The sequence below is a fragment of the Girardinichthys multiradiatus genome, chromosome 20 (assembly GCF_021462225.1).
Source record: "Girardinichthys multiradiatus isolate DD_20200921_A chromosome 20, DD_fGirMul_XY1, whole genome shotgun sequence".
NCBI classification, from domain to species: domain Eukaryota; kingdom Metazoa; phylum Chordata; class Actinopteri; order Cyprinodontiformes; family Goodeidae; genus Girardinichthys; species Girardinichthys multiradiatus.
Window position 1 is genome coordinate 12,404,725 of NC_061812.1, and position 23,698 is coordinate 12,428,422.

The window sequence follows — 23,698 nt, forward strand, 5'->3', positions numbered from 1 at the left end:
GAAAAGATACATCTTTCCATCTTGCAAGCTACGGATATGTATATGTAATATAAGCAGACCACTTGCCTTTTTAAAATTAGCAGGTGTATTACATTCAGTAATAGGACCAGGATTTGGCTGGATACCGGAAAGAAGTAAGAGAATTGTGGTTTTGGCTTCCTGAGGATGAGGGCTGTGGAGACTAAAACACCAAATATTCAAAACCCAGTGACATTGAAGATAGGCAAACCAGTCAAAGTCAACAATAGTTACAGATAAGTCCAGAAGAAAAAGTTCCCTGTATGGAGTTGATGTTACAGGATTCGTAGTTAGAAAACTTGGGTGTACAGAGTCCGGATTGCCTGGACCAAAGTCACTGAGACTCCATGCTGCAACAATGCAAAGGGCCACAAATAACCCCATCACAAAGAGAGGCCTGTTTGATGAGTTCTTCTCAGGTAACATAGTGAACAGAGCAGATGGCTAACAGCCAGAGCCGGTGGCTTTACATTTTTATTTGTAGATAAAGGAAAAATTAAAACCCATATACCCTTCTCCTTCCAATTTATGGTTAAGCTCTACTTTGTGTTGGTTTATAAAATAGAGTCCTAATAAAATGTATTGTAGTTTGTGGTTGTATCATGACAACGTGAAAAAGTTTAAGGGGTATAAATACATTTGTAGGGCATAGTACCTGCCAAACTGCTCAACCTCCTGAGCATAGGTTTTACCCTGGTTTTACCTTTGGATGGGTTAGGAAGCCATCACTTGATTGTAGAAATTGCTGTAAATATGTGTGATTTTGGTTGACAGCTTCTGAACAGCTGGTGAAGGAAATTTTTTACACAATATTATTTCCATCATAAATTGACATGTCTCAGATTTTCATAAGACAGCAGACCAGCTCCTGCTGCAAAGTAACCGTTGAAAACGTCTTCTACACCACTACCAGAAAACAGATATCTGTATGTCACTTGAAGATATTCATTTCATCTTGTTCATTCTAAATGACCTTAGTTTTTAACTGCTTGGTTGTCATGGTAACGGGATTGCATGAGAAAAAGTGATTGTGTGCTGTTTGTGAATTCACTGGAATGTCTTTTTCAGGAGCAGCTTTCTTTTTGTGCACCGATGCAGAATATGAGCATTACTGGTGAAACTGTGGAAGAACAGATGTTGATAGTAATGAATGCATGTCTTGCTGCTGATGATCGCGATGATGAGGAAGATGACGGGTGCATCTGGATGCCTGCAGATGAGCTCTGCCATTTTTGTACTGAAGTGCGGAGGCGGAGAGAAGGAGAGATGGAGATTGAGCACGTGTTCTTACGAGTCACACACACACACACACACACACATACTGTAGAGCCTCAACTGCGACACACAGACCTGTCTGTGGCTAAAAATGGAAAACATACTTGCTGTTGCTGAGAAGCCACACGAAGGCTGAATATGAGGCAAATGTACATGCTGAGTTTTATACTTACATACATTCACTTGAAATTACATGCCGTTTTAAATATTAAATAATAAAATCTATTTTAGCAACATTGTCTTTCCATTAAATAGCAACAATCCAATATGCTGAGCTACCTAATCTCATGTAATTATTCAAAGTTAAAAGGCCTTTTAAACAAGATGTTACACTGATAAATAAATTGTAAATAAATTGTAACACAATTCATGTATAATTGTTTTTTCAGGTTTATTTATTTAAACAGGGACAGTGCATATTAATGACAAAATGCACAGTATTTGTAAATATGCCAGATTATAACCGATGGCTAGTTTCCAACTGCTTGTCCCTTCACAGGTTGATCTTAACATACATAGATAAGAACCTAGACATAATGACAAAAGTCCCCCTTGAAATACAAACACAAAATTATGTAAAACACAAGGGAGAAAACACTGTGTTATGCCATCAGTGCCATCTTTCAGCACCCGGTTTTTATTCTAATGAGTCCATCTTTTATTCTGGTGATAATCACATTCAGGACACGATACAGACTGTGAACTCGAGTATGGTGACTAAAGTATCTAGGCTACAATTCACTTGTGTAGGAGTGTCTTGGTGCTTCCACATAAAAATTGGGTTTGATTTTTTGACAGTTAATTGTGGAGATGATATTATTTATAGGAAAACCTCAAGTTGAAGCTTTTCTGACAGTTACTTTTTTTAGATTTGTTTATTGTTTATCATTTGTAAATGGGTTTGCTGTCTATATATTATGCTTTAGAGCCACATCAAAGAGTGTGATTATGGACAATGGGGTTTCTTAATAATTAAACTAATAGTGAGCTCATCACTGGGCTTTAACTTGCTATTTGGCAGATTTTTTTATTATTATCTAGCTGGTCTAGTCTACCTTGTAATTTCAATTCAATTCTACAATGTTCGCGTTTAATACAGTTTGCCCTCGTTCGGCCCTTGTAGAGGGTCAATGCAAGTGAAGGGATGTCAATGATTGGTCAGATTGTCCAAGCTGTGTTGTGATTGGTTAGATTTGTGGAAGTAGCGGGGCGGGTAGTAAAGTCGCTCTACCGTGACTTCTTGTTATTTGTCTTCAGTTTTACTATTTTAGTAATGTATTTTTAGTGGAACCTAGTTGAGCAACAGTTGTGAAAGACTGCTGGCTACAGAAGCATCTTTTTTTAACTACATGTTACAAGATATTTACATGCTTTTGTGACAGAGTTAGCTCTGTTAGCTTAGCAGGCTAACCTCCCATTGGAACCACGATAGATAGCTTCCAAGGAGCTACAAAAGCAGCAGTAGTGACACCAATAGACGAGGTAACGAATCATAACACGGCTTGTAATAAGGTGTTAAGTTCGTGTTTTTTGACATTCTTTAAACTTAAAGCAAATGTGAGTAAATCGCATTAGGCTGTAGACAGCTGCTTCATTCTGACGTCGCATCTTTTTTAGCTTAAAATGACACACCTGTGGATTTTTATTTGGCTGAAGACAACTAATGTTAAGCAGCCAACACTAAGATAACTATTAAATGTTTACCTTTGACTTTTAGCTTTTCTTACCAGAAAGTTGAGCTGAGGCGCTTTAAGTAAGGTCCATGTTAATATTAACAAGTTTTAAGTGTTGGTCTTCAGTATGAATTGAACGTGTTTAATTTCAATTTGACCTAACCTCTATGGAAAATAGCCACTATAAAAAATAGTTTGGACCTTTCACAGTTGATGTTATGTGTTTTCCTCAAAGTAAAAATTGTATGCTTTTCAATAGCTAAGGTAGCAACATTTCAAAGGAGTTTCACGTCAAAATAATTTAATCTAAAAGAGCGATAAAATAATGTTGAAATGATACCAAGATTATGTTATTTATGTAGTTCCGTTATTCACTGAAACTTTAAAACATATGACAAAAAAATGTCATCAGTTATTTTTAGATATTGCTATGTAATGTTTAACAAGGGATCTTCGATGAATGCTCTTTAGTGGTTATAAATGTCAGATTATTGATTGATAATTGCCCTTTTTGTCAGCCAATAGGTCAAGTTTATTAATAAATGCAGCATATTATATTTTCAGCATTAATAACAGGCAACAAAAATATCATGCTATGAAAGCAAAGCACATTAAGCTTGCTTTCTTTTTTAAATGAAACATTATTGTTAAATCATAAACTGAAGATATAAATTATGTCTAATCTTTGATGGAATACACAACTTTAAATGTGAATTGTTGTATTCAGCATGTGACTTGCAATATAAAATATCTCTTTTTATCTATTGATACTTTGTTGGATGCTTCAAGGTTGGTGCTTCAATATCTTTTGTATTTTGAAAGAAAGATCATTTGCAAAATAAGAAAAACTCAATAAATATGTGAATATTTAACCCTTGGTTAGAGACTGGTTCTGATATGTTTTATTCTTTATTATTCTGTAAGAAAAAGTACAAAAGATCTTGCATGTTGAATTAATGGAAATGGCATGAGGCTTTGTGCACAGATGGTGTGTCATAAAAAAGAAATAATAAATAAATAAAGGACTGGACATAGTTTCCTCTCTATTATTCTGTGACAAACTTGTTTTTTCCCCTGAATATGAAGGGTCTTTTCAAGGTTTATCTTGTTAGATGGTGGCTTATTGGTGTGGTAAATTTTAACCACTAAACTCCTTTTACGTTACCTTATGCAAAAATTATGCTCATCATGAAACATTTGTTTACGGAGAAACAATGTTGTCAACAACCTGAATTTCTGATCTCGGAGGCAACAGTGATGATGATGGACCAATTACCAAGTTTTACACAAATTAATCAAACTGTGGTACAACATATGATATCATTTCTTTCCCATTACTACATTTCAATTTGCTGCTGTTCTCAACAGCATGAATGCAGCTAAGTAACCGCGTTCATGCAATTAACTATTATTATTTAGCGCTACACAATATCAGAAAAACATGTAATTGCGGTACTTTTGGTGAGAATTGCAATGATGATATCGATTACTATTAACCCACATTTGCATGACACCTTTCGTTCTTCAATATTACAGCAGGTAAACATCAGGTGTGACCATAAAGGACAGTTGGAGTCCATTCAACTGACTAAATTCCCGGCATATGAAGCACGGTATCCTACTAAATATTGCATCCAAGCACCTGTTTATGATTGTGATGTTGCACACTGGAAATTGTGATTTATTGTTATTATTTCCTAATAGGAACTTGCATATTTTCAATAATATGATACTTCTTGCATATAGTGCAAAATGGTGCACATTTCTTTCACATTCCTATTATTATTACAGCACTAGCAAGCCAACCAACAGATGATGATATTTAAAAGTCTTAGTGAGACTCCAGTTGGTCATCCCATCTGCTCCTTTGCTCCTCACAGCATGAATTGCCCACCCACAAAGCGTCTCCGAGGCCTAAACCAGGATGTTGTGACAGCAGTTGCCTTCGATGACCCTTTTGGAGATGATGAGGAATTCACCCAGGATGACTTGGATGAAATAGACGTCCTCGCCTCGCAGGCCTTCACTTCGGCAGTACCAGCGCCGGCGTCTAAACCAGTATCCAAACCCAAGAACCAAGCCCTTGGCTCCACCTTGCCATCCTCTCTGGGGCAAAACAATTCTGCAACCAACCAGAGCAAAGAGAACAAGTCTGAGATATACAGAGGAAATGCTGGAAAACACAGCAGGGAACATTTTGGTGAGTTAAAGGCAAATACAATTTATGTATCTCAATTAAAGTTACAAGAATTAACCTAATTAATTGAAATATTTAACTCCACCTTTAGCTGTTTCATTTCCTCCTATTTTACGTTTTTCTATAATAATTTTGCAGTTTTGACTGTCAACACTTAGACACTCACTATAAAGTTTGCACCTCTCAGCAATTCTGATCTCAGTTGGCTGCCTTTTTGATGACACTGGCAAAGCTCTGTTGTTTTAGTCTCACAATGTGTCATAAAGGTAATCATATCTAAGTGTTTAATAAAACTAACCTGGTAGCAACAGTAATAAGAGACTTTTCAAGGTAACAAAAGCTAAGCAGAGATTGCAAAGAAAAATACACAAAGGGTCTAAAAGTAAGGTTTAAAGAGGACAGAAGGCCTATTAGTATTTTATTATTCTACAAATCAAAGTTTAACGGTATAATAGAGGTTGTTTAGACCTCCACCAAAACATGCAGTGTTCATAAAGACAAAGGTATCCAAGTCAGTAAAGTTTAGTCTGTAATAGTTTGTGTTGTAGCAGTGTGTGAAGCAGTATTTGTTTTTTGTTTTTTTTATTGTGTTCAGGTAACATTCAGCAGCAGTTTGGGTCAGACAGAGAGGACTCCTATAGACTCCTGGAGGCACAGCAGGCAGAGCTTAAGAGGAAGGTGAGACTAACTGATTTTACAAAATGTCTGATGCAAGAACATCTTGTCCATCGTGTTATTTTGTTCAAACCAGGTTTCAAGAAAGTAACTGTTGCATAAGTGAATTCAAATATAATGTTCGCCGGACTTCTATCAGCCTTTCTTTTTGGTTCTCCCACTGTTACTTTTAATATTTACAATTATATCTTCACGTTTTTCCTATTTGCGTAATATGTTAAAATATATCCTTAAAAATTATAGCAAAGCTAAATCAAAATATTTGCATAGATTGCAGGCTTTTAAAACACTGTAACCCCATAAGGTTAATTTGAATCAAATCTGCAAAATGATTCTATAATGTAGCACCTGTTTACTACTTTCTGAGTATGTGTCTAAACACCTGAGCAGTTTAAGAATGTAGGTGTTTTGTGTTTTACACTCCGTCTTTTTTAAATCTGGGTTGTGTGTATGTTATTAGTTAAAGGAGGTGGAAGAGGAGATTCTGTTGAAGAGTGGTGAGATCCGTGTCCTGAGGGACTCTCTGAAATCAGCTCAACAAGAGAAGGAAGCGCAGAGACAGAACCAGATTCTGCTGGAGACTCAGAGGCAGAAGGAGCAGAGTGACCGAGAGAAGGAGCTCAACAGGAAGGTAAAGATGTTAAGGACATGAACACACATACACTGAGCTGATCAACCTTCACCGCAACTCTGACATGTTTTCTCTGCACAGGTTCAGTCTCTGCAGTCTGAGCTTCAGTTTAAAGAAGCAGAAATCAATGAGATGAAGACCAAACTTCTCACTTCAGACAAAAACAAGACAGCCTCTCCTCTGGCTAGGAATAGGTAGGCATCTACCACATTAACAGCAGCATATTTTTTTGTGAAATGTGTTATGTTACGTAGCTGCATATAATACTTTTTTCTTGTTCATTTCTTTCTAATCAGTCATTAAATTGCAGCCATCTTAAATGTTTTTTGGTGAACTCCAGCTCCGAATTTCTTATTGATCATCATGTAACATATTAACAGCTTAGTTTTCTGCTCACCCTTAATGAGATTGACTGCTTGTTTTTTATTTTTTAGTCCTAAAGTACTTGGCACTCTCAACCAGATGCATCAAATGAGTGGCAGCTCCTCCTCCTCTCCAGGAGGAAACGGTTTCATCACCAAGGAGGTGTTTGGAGCCCAGATTTCATCCCGAATGACACCAGTGAAAACTCTGAGAGATGGTGAGTCCTAAGATCATTGGGGAACTCATGAAGATCCTGAAACAGGGCACGTTTGCCTTATCTTTAGTTACAGTTAAACTCTGTGTGTGTGTGTGCTGCAGCAGCAGACAGAGGAGTATCTAACAGCAGATCTGGTGATGGACAGGAAACATCTCATCCAGACCCCTTCCTGTCCATCAGACCTGCACAGATGCACCACACAGGTATGTTACTTTGCAAAGCTGCTTCTAAGGGACTCCTGAGAGAGTGTTGCCGTTTCTTCATGCGACACAGCTGGGCTACTTGTGCAGAAAGTGATGAGAAATTATAAGCAACTGATTATGTTTGCATCTAAGGGGACTGTCATAAATGTCCTTTAGTTCTGAAAATAGACCAGAAGAATTTGTCGTGCATAATTTAACTATTAGTGTGGAATGTCCTGATCAGGTTTATTTTTAGTCCTTGATACTGATCCGAGTTGATACAGAGGCTGAATTGAAGAGCAAAATAACTCTACATATAAGTCTTTCATGGTCTATGTCAGTATGATGATTGTGTCCCTGTTTACTCTTTGATTAATGTCATTCAGGACACTGAAGTCTTTCCGTTTTAGTTGATTGGGACAAATATAATTGTACCTATCAGAGTTTCCGCAGGACAGAATAACTCCAACTCAAGGTTAAGTGGGTTATGGAAGGGACTGTAATGTTCTGATAATGCCTCATCTAAAATAAAGCAGGGAAGATCTGTGTCAGCTAAAACCATACTATACTATTTATTGGAGCAGAATCAACATATGAAAGCTGAGTGTTATGTATTGTGTAGTATAGTATCTCTTTTAATGAACTGAAATATCATTAACAGTTTGTGATTCAGTTCAGCATATTCTGTGTACATATCAGATATGATTACACACAGAGGGATTTATGCTTTATTCAGATATCTCTGTATGATGATCCAATGTAATCAAATTTTCGGAGAAACTGAAATTTGGGTTTCATTAGCTGTAATCCAGTGTAACTAAAATGCTTAATATACATCACTCTGCGTGTAATAAATCTATATGAGTTTCACTCTTTGAAATTAATTACCATTACTGTTTTGTCCTCTAGGTGGCGTCTTGCTTGGGGTGCTGTTGCAGCAGCCATTACTTCCTAGCAACCTCGGCCTCTCCCACCTGCTGTCGATGAGTGTGGCTGAATTCAGGTAAACATCTTAATCATTAACAAAGAATCTAACTTCCACCTTTACAAAGTTGTGGAAGCTTTAGAGAAGGCCCAGGCAGCAACAGCTTCAGAGGGAAAAGAGCAGATTCAAATGTTTAGTGTTTCACAATAAGTTCTGAATTACGAATTCATAACCATATTGGCCCAGAAATGACAATTGAAACTCAGGTTAAAGTCCGCATGCATGAGAACGTATCCTTCACACTCATTTTTAGGTAACTGTGTCTAAGTAAAACTGATGATTTGTTGTTTCATGTCGCTGTGTGTTCAGTCAGCTGTCGACTGGTCCTCAGCTCCACTCTGATTCCCTAGATGGTGCCAGCGCTGTTGGAGCCCCCAGAGCTTCTCTGAGTTTGGTCCAAAGTCTGGCTGCAACCGGATTCAACGTGCTGAGTCAGAGTCAAACAACAACAACAGTCGGCAACAGAAATAACAGGTAGTCTGGCAGACTTGGACCTTTCAAAAGGCTCTACTAAACCATGCTTTGTGGGCAGCAGAGTCCTCTTGTGGTCAAATGTTGTAAAAGCAGCATTGGCACAGCTGTTGTGATGTAGCTGTTTTTAAAAATATACTCTGCTACAAAATTACTCCATATCTATGTAGTTGTTCTTTTTAACCATTTGGTTTAAATAACAGCATTTTTCTGTTTTTCATATTTTTAGACATTTGTTTAAGTATGAAATGAAAAGTCTTTTTTGCAGGTCATGTCCTGGAGCAGTCTTCCTCCTCCCTTTGTTAGATCTTCATCTTTCTCAGCTCTGTTGTACTTTGGACTCCCTTCGCTCCTCCGCCTCTGGCGTTCGTGGGTCAGACTCTACCACGACCAGGTCACTCCCACCATGCCAAACTGTGTCTCCTGTTCTGGGGAGACTGGATGAGGCTGGTGTCACAGGTTTCAGTGTGGAGGAAACTGGTTTGACTGCACTCAAGCTTCTTTACCTACTTTTGGCCCAAAGTGATGAGGTGATGAAAGAAGTGTGGATGGGAAAAACATATAGGCAGATTTAGGTTTTTTTTTATATTAAAGGTCTTTTTCAGTTTTCTATGTTAATTTTTGTACTGCTCTTCAGGTGGTGAAAGCAGTGTTGTTGAGGAGAAACCTGACTACAGGCAATGTACATGAAAATGTAAAATTGAGCTTAAAGTTATACATAAGTTGCTTTTCTTTAATATGGCATTGATTTGTCTCTCATCTGTTTGTAGAATTATCACCCTGATACACACATGGGTCTTTGCTCCCAGAATGCCTTGCTGCAGTCACTACTCCGGTTGTGTGACGTACGTCTCGGTGGTAATGGCGCTCAAAAAGAGAAGCTCATCCTTAACGCTTTGAAGACTGTTTGCATCCTCATAAAAAGGACGCCACCCACTCATTCTGACAGGTACGTTAACATCAGCTGTTTTTTGTCTAGAATTAACCCCAGTGCAGAGATTCAACTATAGTTATGAAACACTGTCATTCATATTAACATCCTAAATTAAACCTTGCCTTAGATGGCTTATTTTCCCCTATGTGATGCAAGGTACCGTTAAAACCAGGTGTTTACATGCACAAAAAACACCTAACCTTATTTTTCTCACAGTTCAACATTAAATCAGACCAAATGTTTCCTGTTGTAGATCAGTCAGGGTTACCGAATGTATTTTTATTTGCTGATTGCTAGAATAATGAGAGAATAGATAAAGATTATGTAGTAAGCCTAGATGAGTTGAGTATATCATTACTTTATAAACTTCTAATGGGATTATCCAAGCATCAAATTGCTCCAGAAAGAAACTGGCTCTGCGTTCCAGAGATGAACGTGTTTTAGAGAACAAATTCTCTATCAGTCCTAAAGCGGAGGCAGCAGATCTGTGAATTTGTGACAAGAAAGATTTGTATACTTAAAGTAATTTAATGAACCGGAATAAAATATCAAAACAAGTATTAAGTGAATTAAGTTTAAATATAAACTCTAGAAATGCAAAAACTGTATGCTTTGCTTTTTCTGAATACTTGGAGGCCCCAAAGGTTCTCCTTGGCCAAGTTAATGTAACTAATGATGAAACATGAAAAACAGTTAGAGGGGAGCCTCTGAAGTTCACATGGTTCCTACGCTGTCTGGAAGGTATGGAGAAAAACTAGAGTATGCAAAAAAAAAAAAAAAAGGTATCTATCCATCCACCGCAGCTCATTTCCCAGCATGGTGGCACTCTTCACTGAATCAGAATAAGATCCGATTTTTCAGTTTCTGACTCACTAATAACCAGTCAGGACTGATCAAGCTAAAATCATCCAGTTCTCTTTACCAGCTAACTTCTCAGTGCATCATTACTTTAAACTACTCAGTCATGCATATTTATTTGGTTTCCTATGAACTTGCTATATTTATATTGTGCTTCTGTGAGGTATATTGTTTCTTTTCTTTCCTCAGGCTGCAGTGTGTGTTGCAGGTGGTATGTCTGTGTTTATCACAAGACACCAGGGTACAGACAGTTTCAGAGTGCGTCTCTGTTCTCACAGCCATGGCTGACCATCCGACACTGGCCAAGCAGCTCTGTTCCCAGCACGGTGAGACTCTTCCCCCATTTAAGCAAAATACTCCACCAACATAAACTCTGATGTAATTTAATGGCACTTACACACCACTGTTGTTGTGGTTTCACGTTATAAAAACAACTGTTAGATTTTTCTCTTTCTTCTCCATTCTGCGGCAGATACTTGTATTTTTCTTAAGTTGTTCCATTTGATCAGGACCAGACCAGACAACCAAGCAACACATGCAGATTTGATTTTGCTGGACCTGCAGGTATTTCCATATATGCATGTGGGAAGAATTTACAAGTAGATATTGTCTTACTGGTAACATATACAGTATCGTTTTGGAAACTCTTTGGAAAAACCTTTTTCTCTTGGTACCAAATGAAAGGTCTGACACCTATAAAAGCATCGGTCATAATGGCATCTGCCAAATGTGTGCCGGTCTTATATGAAAATAACACTTTGAAAATTAACTGAAGAAAGGACAGAGAGCTCTGGAAAAGTAACGATTTTTTATGTGAAAAATGTGTAGGAACCCTGCTGAAACTCCAGTTGATGTTTGGCACTCATTATATTTTTGCTGTTGTGCCCCAGGTTGTACGTTTGTTGAGCAGAGTGACTCAGAGGACCGAGAGCTGGCCAAACAACAACCAGAGCCCCTGCCAGTGTTATACTGAGGTAAACTAGTCTCACCCTGAGCTCTGTTTCTTATCGAATGTTTTTCCTACACATTTTTCTTTTTCTTCAAAGTTGGTTCAGGCAGTTGTGATCATTTTCCATCGTCAATGGTTGGATCTTCGCGGCTCTCAAGAGCAAACATCTGGTAAGTTGGGCAAATAAAAAGGAGATTCTCTTAAACGCACAATGAATCCTTACAGGCTTTGTGTTTTTTCCTTTAGCATCCTGCTTTCCTTATTGGAGCGGCGCAGCATCACTCCTCAGAGAGGCTCTGCTGCTGCTTCACTGGCTGCTGCTGCATCACAGGAGCTTCTCTGAAAGTTGCAGGCCGGTGTTGCACATGTATGACCAGATGATCCCTGCTGTACGTGAAACATTGAACAAGATCCCCGAGCTGAGTGACAGTGAAGGTACTGGTACACAAAACCTGAATGATCTTAGATCTTTACAGAGGAATTTATCCTCGGATTGTTGGACCAACCTAGCAGAAGTTGAATATTTTGTTGATCACTGGGTGGCATTTCAAAGAGGCTTCTCTGTTTATTATGGAATTGGATAGCTGCTTATTTATGTCCAAGTTAATGTTTAGGAAATGAGCACCGCTGAATGTTTGTCTTTGGTTGATAATCATTAAAAATACATCGACTTATATTTGAAAATCCTCATATGACCAGTTTTTCATTGAGTGTCCGTTTCACACAGCAGAGTAATGGCTGTTTGGACCTTACCTGGATTGTTTCTGTGTTTGTCAGAGCTGGCCTTGGAGGAGATATGCCGCTCTTACGGTGATGACACTGATGATATGGAAACTGACACCGCCTCATAACCTGCTGCTACTGTTCAGTCCGAGTCTGTTGGTGACTCCTTCAGCAAATATGAAGCACTGCTAACAGACTGTTAAAATAATTCAGACTAAGATTAGGACAGAACAGAGGCTTTCTGTTAAACGCTTGTCTGAAGTGAACATTACACAAAAATGATGGGTCAGAGCTGAGCTTTGACTGAAGGATCAGACTGGGATGAAGGAATCATTCTCCTTTTTGACGGATTCAATAAAAAATAAGGTGAATGAACTAAAGGTTTCAGAACCATTGTCACCTGTTTTTTGTCACTTTTACTTCAGAGGTGAGCTGACTTTAAGGGGCTGAAATAATCAATCCTGATTCATTCTTCTAACCAGACGTTTTATGAATGCATTGTGTACAACTGTCACAAACAGAAAATGTTTATTTGGATTTCCTCATAATGAAGATTTCATTGACGCAACTACTTTAACCATCGTTGCTCGATCCTTTCTTATGAATTACTGTCGAACTATTTGTTTTTTTAGAAATTTCAGATTTTTACTTGACAAAAACTTTTCCTGATTTTGAAAATGGTCAAATTAAATTCCAGATTTTTTAAGGTTGCATATCAAGCAATAACATTACTTTATAACGTAAAAAATTGTTTTTCCCTTAGCTGTCGTTAGTTATTCATGACCAGAGGGGACATTACACTGTCTGTTTTTGAGAGATTAAGCAAATCCAGAAACAGGATAGGGACATTAAACTCATTTTTGTTAGTAATTAGCACTATAAGCATGGTTAACAGTCTTTTTATATTTTCAAAATTCTAAATATTCCTACATTTTTTAAAATCTTCCAACAGGCTGCCAATATTTCCAAATCCTTCAAGGACCATGGCAGATAGAGGTCATAATAACTGAAAGCAACATGCTGTGATCTAGGATAAGCTTTCTTGATGTCTGTGCAGCTCCAAAGTTTCCTCCTTAGTTATTACTGTAATTAACAACCCAGCATAACTTCCACTGCTATAAATGTTTGTGAAAAACACACTGTACATATTTTTATGGTGAGCATTATAGTGCTCACTGCAGCAGACTGTCCACTGGCTTCTACAACAAGCTTTACCTGTATGTTTAAAGCTGTGCCAAATTGAGAAAATCTATTTAAATCATCTGTTTATATGCAGTTGAGGAGATTACCGTGTATATTTTATTTATGTGTATGACTATTTTTGTTTTGGGGTGTTAGTTTTGATTATCATAGTAAAATCAACTAAAAGATCTTTAGAAACATAAGACTGATCTGTGACCTTGGCTTGATATTGCGTTGGATCAGCCCCATTTCTAGTAATTTCCAAGCATTTTTATGTAGAGTTGTATGTCTTATGTTAAAGAGTAACTCTGGGCATATAGCACGCTGATATTATTTGGGCTGTCTGCTTGGGTATCCAGCCTGAAGACTGATGTTTAGTAGAGCTGTGGCTTGTAGCTTAACAACTGTATCATTTTTATATGTGCTTCTAGTTTCCACATCATGACTGTCTTTCATGATCTAAAATATTTGCAAACAGCTACATTTGTATTTCTAAGCAAGGAAAAAGTTTTGTGGCTGTTCTTTTTTTTCAGCCAGCTGACTTGCAGCACAAGGTGATAAGGGACGAGCAGCGCAGCATTACTTACATCTCTGCAACCCTGCAGAAAATGCTGGTCACTGGGACTTTCTCTGGTATCTTTCTTAAAAGGACTTAGAGCTATAGAAACAATGACATTCCTAAAACTGACTTTTTAAAAACTTATACCTTGATACCTATAAATGGCCCATACCCAAGTTTTACAAAAATGAAAGAAACGAGATGTTTACATGTACGTAACAAAACAGCAGTATTGAACAAAATTATCCAAAAAAAGTCCCATTTGGGACCAGAATATCTTTTAAAAGCCTTTATTGTGTCACAACTAAAATCAGAATTGCGCTGTACAATAAAAGCCATCCAGTTTGAAAACTTAATGCTAGTTGGGTAGTGATTTTTACCATCACTCACAAGTAAAACATACATTGAGTAAGGAATAATTCTCCAGTTACTTTAAAATCGTCATTTGTTTTTCATTTTAAGTGCTTATAATTTATCACCATTATTCTGAGATGGGATTAAATCCCAATCTACTCGAGGTTGGTCATGCAATTTGCACTATAAAAATGCCCCAAAACGTTTGATACTGATGCTTTGAGAAAACATTTCTTTTTATTTATATTGATGTGTTCTGATTAAATCTGATCTAAAAAATGTTTTTTACTGAACTTCAGAACCATCTTTTTTGTGCTACTAAAGAAGAATTTTGCAGTGATTATCTAATGCAGTTTTCATCTTTTTAACTGAAAACAAAATCAAAAGTAACATTATTGGAAAACTAAAAACACAATGGACCCCACCAGGATTCATAATGTAAACACTTGAAGGAAGTTCTGCCCTCTGCAGAGACTCTGGTTGAAATTCTGTGGTGCGTTCAGGTGATTTTCAACACCTTCAACTAACATCAATACAGCAGCAAATGGTGACTGAAGCTCGTTTTAAGTATCGGCAAAAGAAACTTGAGCACATTAACAAGCTCAACATTAAATGTTTAGAAATGAAGCCTACCTTTTTTAAGTTTTACCGACCAGTCTGTGTGTTGAGCCGAATTTCCAATAGGCTAAGTTCGACAAGATTTCGTTACATACATAGAAAGATCTTATTAAATGTAAATATTCGTCGTGGAAGGGCAAAACCAGGCTTCCCTTTGCAAATACCTTGTTTATCCATTTTCCAGACTTTGAAAAATCTGCCAACAGCAGATTAACTGGGCAACCTAAAAAAATAAAGGTTTCCACACTGCATAAGCTGAAACCCCTTATATGCTGTTAGAACTAATACAAAGCGTTACTTATGGGAGCTTAGCTGCAGCACATATAATCAGAGAGAGAAACAGCAGGTTTAAGTCTTTAGATGAGTTGTCATGTGGGACCAATCGGTCTGAAAGAGGTGTAAACTGAGACAACTACACAGACGAAGGCACTTGTGGTTCAAGTAATCCAGGATCATACCATTGGTAGCGTTTATCACTTTATGTATGTATACATTTATAAAAAGAGAAATTCACTGTAGGTTCTCACATGTATAAAGGTATAGTGTGTCTATAGAAGTTTTATTGTTTCTCAGTCCATGTTGGCACCACTTGGTCTTCCTCCTCCCGTTTGTTCTGCATCGTAATTTGGTTGTGATGTGCCTTGCGCACGTTGTGGTGTTGCATGCAAGGATTGGTCAGCCATGGGTGCATGAGCAGTTCAGATGCTTTTAGTCTCTCAACAGGCTCCTTCCTCAGCATGCAGCTTATCAGACACTTTGCCTGTGGCGACAGGCTGTTGGGGAGGCTGAACACTCCACGGCGGATCTTGGCAAACAGAGCAGCTGGCTGCATGTCCTGAAAAGGGTACCGCCCAATCAGCATGGTGTACAGAGACACACCCAGGCTCCAGATGTCTGCAGCGCGACCTGAATATGACCCGTTGCCGTTGGTCAGCAGCTCAGGGCCAACGTAGGCAGGACAGCCGTGTCTGTCTTTCAGAGAGTCGTCATCGAGATTGCCGTGCAGGACTACGCTGTCGTTTAGGCCGAGCAGGGCAAGACGAGTCCTGCAGAAAAAAAATATATATATATATATACAGGTCCTTCTCAAAATATTAGCATATTGTGATAAAGTTCATTATTTTCCATAATGTCACGATGAAAATTTAACATTCATATATTTTAGATTCATTGCACACTAACTGAAATATTTCAGGTCTTTTATTGTCTTAATACGGATGATTTTGGCATACAGCTCATGAAAACCCAAAATTCCTATCTCACAAAATTAGCATATCATTAAAAGGGTCTCTAAACGAGCTATGAACCTAATCATCTGAATCAACGAGTTAACTCTAAACATCTGCAAAAGATTCCTGAGGCCTTTAAAACTCCCAGCCTGGTTCATCACTCAAAACCCCAATCATGGGTAAGACTGCCGACCTGACTGCTGTCCAGAAGGCCACTATTGACACCCTCAAGCAAGAGGGTAAGACACAGAAAGAAATTTCTGAACGAATAGGCTGTTCCCAGAATGCTGTATCAAGGCACCTCTGTGGGAAGTCTGTGGGAAGGAAAAAGTGTGGCAGAAAACGCTACACAACGAGAAGAGGTGACCGGACCCTGAGGAAGATTGTGGAGAAGGGCCGATTCCAGACCTTGGAGGACCTGCGGAAGCAGTGGACTGAGTCTGGAGTAGAAACATCCAGAGCCACCGTGCACAGGCGTGTGCAGGAAATGGGCTACAGGTGCCGCATTCCCCAGGTCAAGCCACTTTTGAACCAGAAACAGCGGCAGAAGCGCCTGACCTGGGCTACAGAGAAGCAGCACTGGATTGTTGCTCAGTGGTCCAAAGTACTTTTTTCGGATGAAAGCAAATTCTGCATGTCATTCAGAAATCAAGGTGCCAGAGTCTGGAGGAAGACTGGGGAGAAGGAAATGCCAAAATGCCAGAAGTCCAGTGTCAAGTACCCACAGTCAGTGATGGTCTGGGGTGCCGTGTCAGCTGCTGGTGTTGGTCCACTGTGTTTTATCAAGGGCAGGGTCAATGCAGCTAGCTATCAGGAGATTTTGGAGCACTTCATGCTTCCATCTGCTGAAAAGCTTTATGGAGATGAAGATTTCATTTTTCAGCACGACCTGGCACCTGCTCACAGTGCCAAAACCACTGGTAAATGGTTTACTGACCATGGTATCAATGTGCTCAATTGGCCTGCCAACTCTCCTGACCTGAACCCCATAGAGAATCTGTGGGATATTGTGAAGAGAACGTTGAGAGACTCAAGACCCAACACTCTGGATGAGCTAAAGGCCGCTATCGAAGCATCCTGGGCCTCCATAAGACCTCAGCAGTGCCACAGGCTGATTGCCTCCATGCCACGCCGCATTGAAGCAGTCATTTCTGCCAAAGGATTCCTGACCAAGTATTGAGTGCATAACTGTACATGATTATTTGAAGGTTGATGTTTTTTGTATTAAAAACACTTTTCTTTTATTGGTCGGATGAAATATGCTAATTTTATGAGATAGGAATTTTGGGTTTTCATGAGCTGTATGCCAAAATCATCCATATTAAGACAATGAAAGACCTGAAATATTTCAGTTAGTGTGCAATGAATCTAAAATATATGAATGTTAAATTTTCATCATGACATTATGGAAAATAATGAACTTTATCACAATATGCTAATATTTTGAGAAGGACCTGTATATATACAAAAAAAATAAAGGGAAATCTTAAACAACACAATATAACTCCAAGTAAATCAAACTTCTGTGAAATCAAACCGTCCACTTTGGAAGCAACACTGATTGACAATCAATTTCACAACTGTTGTACAAATGGAATAGACAACAGGGGGAAATCTTTGGCGATTAGCAAGAAACACTCAATAAAGGAGTGGTTCTGCAGGTGGGGACCACAGACCTTTGCTTTCTGGCTGATGTTTTGGTCACTTTTGAATGTTGGTGGTGCTTTCACACTCGTGGTAGCATGAGACGGACTCTACAAGCCACACAAGTGGCTCAGGTAGTGCAGCTCATCCAGGATGGCACATCAATGCGAGCTGTGGCAAGAAGGTTTGCTCTGTCTGTCACCGTAGTGTCCAGAGCCTGGAGGCGCTACCAGGAGACATGCCAGTACACCAGGAGATGTGGAGGAAGCCCTAGGAGGGCAACAACCCAGCAGCAGGACCGCTACCTCTGCCTTTGTGCAAGGAAGAACAGGAGGAGCACTGCCAGAGACCTGCAAAATGACCTCCAGCAGGTCACAAATGTACATGTGTCTGCACAAATGGTTAGAAACCGACTCCATGAGGATGGTATGAGGGCCCGACATCCACAAATGGGGGTTGTGCTCACAACCCAACACCGTGTAGGACGCTTGGGATTTGCCAGAGAACACGAGCAATGGCAAATTCGCCACTGGCACCCTGTGCTCTTCACAGATGAAAGCAGGTTCACACTGAGCACATGTGACAGACGTGACAGAGTCTGGAGACACCGTGGAGAGCGATCTGCTGCCTGCAACATCCTTCAGCATGACCGGTTTAGCAGTGGGTCAGTAATGGTGTGAGGTGGCATTTCTTTGGAGGGCCGCATGGCCTTCCAAAGAAATGCCACCTCACACCATGTGCTCACACCATGTGCTCGCCAGAGGTAGCCTGACTGCCATTAGGTACCGAGATGAGATCCTCAGACCCCTTGTGAGACCATATGCTGGTGCGGTTGGCCCTGGGTTCCTCCTAATGCAGGACAATGCTAGACCTCATGTGGCTGGAGTGTGTCAGCAGTTCCTGCAAGATGAAGACATTGAAGATATGGACTGGCCCACCTGTTCCCCAGACCTGAATCTTATTGAGCACATCTGAGACATCATGTCTCGCTCCATCCACCACCGTCACGCTGCACCACAGACTGGTCCAGGAGTTGGCGGATGCTTTAGTCCAGGTCTGGGAGGAGATCCCTCAGGAGATCATCGTCCGTCTCATCAGGAGCATGCCCAGGCGTTGTAGGGAGGTCATACAGGCACGTGGAGGCCACACACAATACTGAGCCTCATTTTGACTTGTTTTAAGGACATTACATCAAAGTTGGATCATCCTCTAGTGTGTTTTTCCACTTTAATTTTGTGTATGACTCCAAATCCAGGCCTTCATTGGTTAATAAATTTGATTTCCATTGATGATTTTTGTGTGATTTTGTTGTCAGCACATTCAACTTTGTACAGAACAAAGTATTCAATGAGAATATTTCATTCATTCAGACCTAGGATGTGTTGTTGCCACCTGGGGCTGTATCTTACCTGTATTTGTCCATAAAGACGAATCGCCGCAGCTTCAGGTCTCTCAGGATGACTCCTTTGTGATGGCAGTATGTCACTGCATTCAGCATCTGAGCAAACAGACGCCCTGCCTCTTCCTCATCCAGGTGCTTCCTGCTGCGCACAAATGCATGCATGTCGCCATGGTGATCAGGCAGAAAGACGTACAGGTTATCTTGACCGACCACCACATCCTGCAGACCACAGATGTTGTCGTGTTTGCCAATGCGGTCGTAGGCCGCCAACCGTTCCTGGAAACCCTGCAGAGGGAGAATCTGCAACCAGGACACACAATTGCTTATAGTACGAAATATTACCTTCAACTGTATTTTTCAGAATATTGACATAATTGTCACCACAAGCGGCGTTATTAATGTTAGTCCGTCTTACCTGACAAGTGTACTGCTTTTGTGTACTTGTGTGCACGGCCCTATAGGTTTCCTCCCTCTCACAGCTTTCAAACAGGAGGTATGGTCCGACTCTGGATGGGGGCTGGCTTGGGCTGGACTTTGGTGCGGGATTTGTTGGTGTGAGGCAAGCTGATGGAACCCTGGCAGTATGGGAGGTCTCCAGATGGGCTCGTTTAAATTTCAGTAAATTTTCTTGAGGCTCAGCCAGCAGCCTTTTCAGACACAGCTGATTTCTGGTTGTAGCCACGCCCATCCTCGTTTATTACTGGCAATGGCAAGTAAAATCAGTTTTATTATTAAACATATATTTCACATATTCTCTATAGAAATGCAGAATGTATGGAAAGATAATTGTGATTTAGTTACAAACTGGCCTTTTTAAATTTTTATTTGGGAACATTGTGACTCAATTATTAACGAATTAAAAATCGAAAGATTTTTAAAAGGAAAATATTTAATCCCAGCCATGAATCCCCATGAAGCTTGATATAAAGAGAATTGCATCATCTTAACCTTACAGTGTCAAACATCAAATCCTATACCCATTTTCTGTCCTGTGGTGATGGTACTGGAGGTAGCAACCAACAGGTTTGTTCTAAAATCCATAATGTAAACTTTCTAAAAGCTTTTACTGAATATAAAATCCTTTCTTGCCCTGATATCAACTAATCATCTTACCAAATGCATTTTACACATTCTTTTTAAAAATGTAAAATGCATTGAAAAAGATTACAATGTAGTTTCAAAATACCAAGTATGGTAAAATACTGTTTAACTGTGCTATGTGGGTTTTTTTTTTACAGTGCATATAAATGTATCTTTTGGTTATGAAAACTACATGAGCCTAATGTTTCAGTTATAACACAAGAAATGGACAAAATCAGCCAGAGTTAGAAGACATCCAAATTAATAATTAATTTGAATTAATAATAATTTATTTTATGTTTCTTACACAAACAAGGTAAAACAGCACACTTCTTACAAAGCACTTAAATCAACAATGCTCTAGTTCATGCATCATTAATTGCTAATGCACATTTTTTATTATTATTTTATAAACAGTTTTTTTTCAGCTTCATGTAATGAAATGTGATTACTGATACAAAACATATTTACCTGAGTGTTATTTGGTGATCATGCAATATCCAATTTCATTATTAGGCTCATATTTCTCCTCACACTGTGACTCAAATATAAATCCGGTCTATTTTGTGTTTTAAATATAAAAACAACTGGGTGAAAAAGTTTATGGGATGTTGCATTTTATTTATTGATGCATTAGAAAACACTGTTTAATTTAAAATGTGGTGTTGGCTAACATGCTTGATTGGCTATTCTAAAGATCTTGTTTTTTTTAATCAAATTTAAAATTTGGTACAAATAATTAAAGTCGCTTCAAATTGCACAACAGCACCCCCTTCAGGTGAAACTGTAACTCTGCCTTATCTTATTACCAAAACCTCCTCAGTGACATTTTCACATGAAGTAAGAGCATGTATTAGTAACACATCTGACTGTGTTCTGCATCCCTGCTGCTTACATGTTACACAGTCGGTGTCTATAGGCTTCCTGATGCAACTTCCTGTAAGCTGACAAACACTACAGCTTTCAGATCGTTGCATCAGAGCAAAACAGTTTATAGTTTAAAAAGACTTTAAATATAATCAACACCTACATGCAAGCACATCCTCCAGGATGTGTGTTTGTGTGTGAGTAAGTTTCTCATAACATGTGGTCACCTTGGTGACACTAGGTGGAAACCGGCTGTGGGGCAACAATGCTTTCACTCCTGCTGAAACACCGAGTCACAATGTTAGTGTGGCAACGTCATCCACCCACCCACTTTTACACACACACACACACACAGAAAATCTGGCCTTGTTTGACACATTTGATTGTGAAACTGCAACTCAAAATAAAGTGACGGAGAAATTTCCAGAGATCTGACTGCTGAGTTATTCAGAAAGAAAATGTGATATTCCATGTGATTTCTCATTTGGCACTTAATTAATTCTTTTTTTTTTTTTTTTTTGTGGTGGGGACTATAAAAGTTGATTTCTCATAAGTGAGATTTTAATAAAGTTAGCCTGTATGTTTGTGAAAATGCACAAAAAGTACATCAAGAACAGTTCAACAGGATTATTTCTGAACACATAACTTTTCTCATGTCTATGATATCAATCAGTGGTCTTTTACAGTCTTTACTGTCTAATTAAATAGTTTAAAAAACACACATTGAATCAAAAGCATGAAATACCACAGGAAATAAAGATAGTGATGCAACTAAAAATACTTATGTGAGATTCATTCAAACCATCACTCTGATGCATCTTTATGAAGTTGCTTTATGAACATATTTTTCACAGGATACCAATGATACTTCCTTACTGTAAAACCAAATTATATTAAATTGGAATTGGACACCACCACTTTTAACCCAAAGAAAGAAGGCAGAGCTGCACAACATGTTAAAGTACAATCTTCATAACAATGTCAGCATGTGCAATATTGCCATTACAAACATCTACTTAGATGCAATATTCAGTTAAAAATGCTATTCCTGCATATCCACAATATATTTGGCCAGGTGGATGGGCTCTAACTGCCCTTTAATGCCCACACCTGATGCATATCTTTTGTGGCTGAGAAGCTAAAACAAAACCAGAGTGGTGGGGACATTGTGTTGTGGTACGGAGAGACATGCGGGTTAATCCTAAACCATGTTGTAATAACAATTTTCAGCAATGCTACATATTTTCCTGATATCCTGCAGCCCCGAAGAAATCAGGTTAGAAACAAAAACATTAAATATGTGTTTGCTGTTTTATCACACTAAAATAACCAACTAAGCAAACCTGGTTTGGTTTCTGTTTGTTTTATGAAAAGGTGCCAATCAGATACTTCAGACACTTTGTTGAATTAAAACACTAATTGTGACTTTCAGACTACTTGCATTTTTCATTTGGTTTTCAAAGTCAAAATAATGGATATGAATTTAATCCTCAAACTCCACCTGTTTATGAGTCACCGGAGCATAAATTCATATATTTCTGTTTCCAGTGCAGACTCGAGCAGCTTTAATATAGTGTACTTTTAAATAGTAAATTCCTCGTGTCTTTCATAATAGATTCATCTCTGCGAGAAAACAAACAGATCAGTTGGAAAAATCAGAGTTACATTTAAAAAGTAGCACAGTTTTTGTTTGGTTCTGATACTCATTCCGTTCAGTTCTGCTGATCTCAGGTCAGTTTCTCACCTTCAGAATGACTGACTGGTCCGGACTGCAGTCAACCCAGTAAAAACCACTGTGGAGATGGTTTTGGTCACTTGCCCGTGCTGCAGAGTTGCTAAACACAGATCTGAGAAGTAGTTTTATATTCCTGAAGCTGTACTCCGACTGGGACCAGTTATTGTGACTGGGAGAACTGGAGATGACGATTTTGCTTCTTCTTGCTGCTTCAGTTGCGCAACCTGTCGTTGGTCCGTTAGCTGGTCGCTCACTTTTGTTGCTCGGCGTAAATTAATGAGGTTAAGATAAGCTATCGACAGCTGTAAAGTTAAAAATGAATCTTGTTGAGTCTTTGTTGTTACTTCCGGCGCTGAAGTGGAAAAAGTGCGTTCAAAGCCGGTCCTCCTGTCTGTCTTGTCAACTGAAAACAGAAATCAGTCAGTCTATATCCCCACCGCTTTCAGCTGACCCTGTTGCTGGTTCTCCAGAACTTTCAGCTGGACTGGGGGCTCCGACTGACTCCGGGTTTGTTTGGTTTCGTTGTTTCCTCCCGCGGTGGCGTCAACCCGGAGGGGCGGTGCTTCGATGTTGCAATCCACAGCAGGTCGGTCGTCAGACGGAGCCGATCCGAGGGGAGTGGGGCATACCTCACACATTTCCGCTTAGAGTCATCATGACTTATAAGTCACAGTCTAAAATTATCTAACGACGCAAAGTTCCCCAGTAAAACCACAACAAAACATATCTGGAGACAACATCTCATGTGTTTGTGTCCTTAAGAGGAGCTTTTTCTTTTTTAGTTTTGGCCAACTATAATGAAAAAACGAACTCTGCATGTTACGCGCTAAGGCAACATAATTAATTATATTTTAAATAAGATTTTCTGCTCAGAATC

At 39.1% G+C, this 23,698-nt stretch overlaps 2 protein-coding genes across 5 annotated transcripts; one reads left to right on the plus strand and one right to left on the minus strand.

The window, feature by feature from the left end:
• The first annotated feature begins 2,472 nt into the window (after window positions 1-2,472).
• On the plus strand, window positions 2,473-12,526 carry LOC124856701 (ATR interacting protein). 2 transcript variants are annotated; one of them, XM_047347451.1, is made up of 18 exons: window positions 2,473-2,775; window positions 4,847-5,166; window positions 5,759-5,841; window positions 6,299-6,469; window positions 6,551-6,663; window positions 6,904-7,049; window positions 7,151-7,252; window positions 8,141-8,234; window positions 8,526-8,690; window positions 8,956-9,217; window positions 9,325-9,381; window positions 9,458-9,636; window positions 10,669-10,805; window positions 10,952-11,043; window positions 11,370-11,453; window positions 11,526-11,598; window positions 11,675-11,863; window positions 12,206-12,526. In XM_047347451.1, exons 2-18 carry the CDS (start codon window positions 4,848-4,850, stop codon window positions 12,277-12,279), a joined length of 2,340 nt encoding a protein of 779 aa, XP_047203407.1. In that variant the 5' UTR covers window positions 2,473-2,775; window position 4,847; the 3' UTR covers window positions 12,280-12,526. The 2 variants fall into 2 exon arrangements, with proteins under 2 accessions (XP_047203407.1, XP_047203408.1); XM_047347452.1 differs by having other exon boundaries at window positions 9,325-9,369.
• A 1,640-nt stretch (window positions 12,527-14,166) lies between these two features.
• On the minus strand, window positions 14,167-23,426 carry LOC124856702 (tribbles homolog 2-like). 3 transcript variants are annotated; one of them, XM_047347456.1, is made up of 5 exons: window positions 22,831-23,426; window positions 21,250-21,363; window positions 19,555-19,839; window positions 19,147-19,439; window positions 14,167-15,910 (listed from the first exon to the last, which is right to left on the minus strand). In XM_047347456.1, the coding sequence occupies exons 3-5, from the start codon at window positions 19,825-19,827 to the stop codon at window positions 15,424-15,426; spliced, it is 1,053 nt and encodes a 350-aa protein (XP_047203412.1). In that variant the 5' UTR covers window positions 19,828-19,839; window positions 21,250-21,363; window positions 22,831-23,426; the 3' UTR covers window positions 14,167-15,423. The 3 variants fall into 3 exon arrangements, with proteins under 3 accessions (XP_047203412.1, XP_047203411.1, XP_047203410.1); XM_047347455.1 differs by having other exon boundaries at window positions 21,250-21,366; XM_047347454.1 differs by lacking the exon at window positions 21,250-21,363 and having other exon boundaries at window positions 22,831-23,424.
• Between the last annotated feature and the right edge of the window lie 272 nt (window positions 23,427-23,698).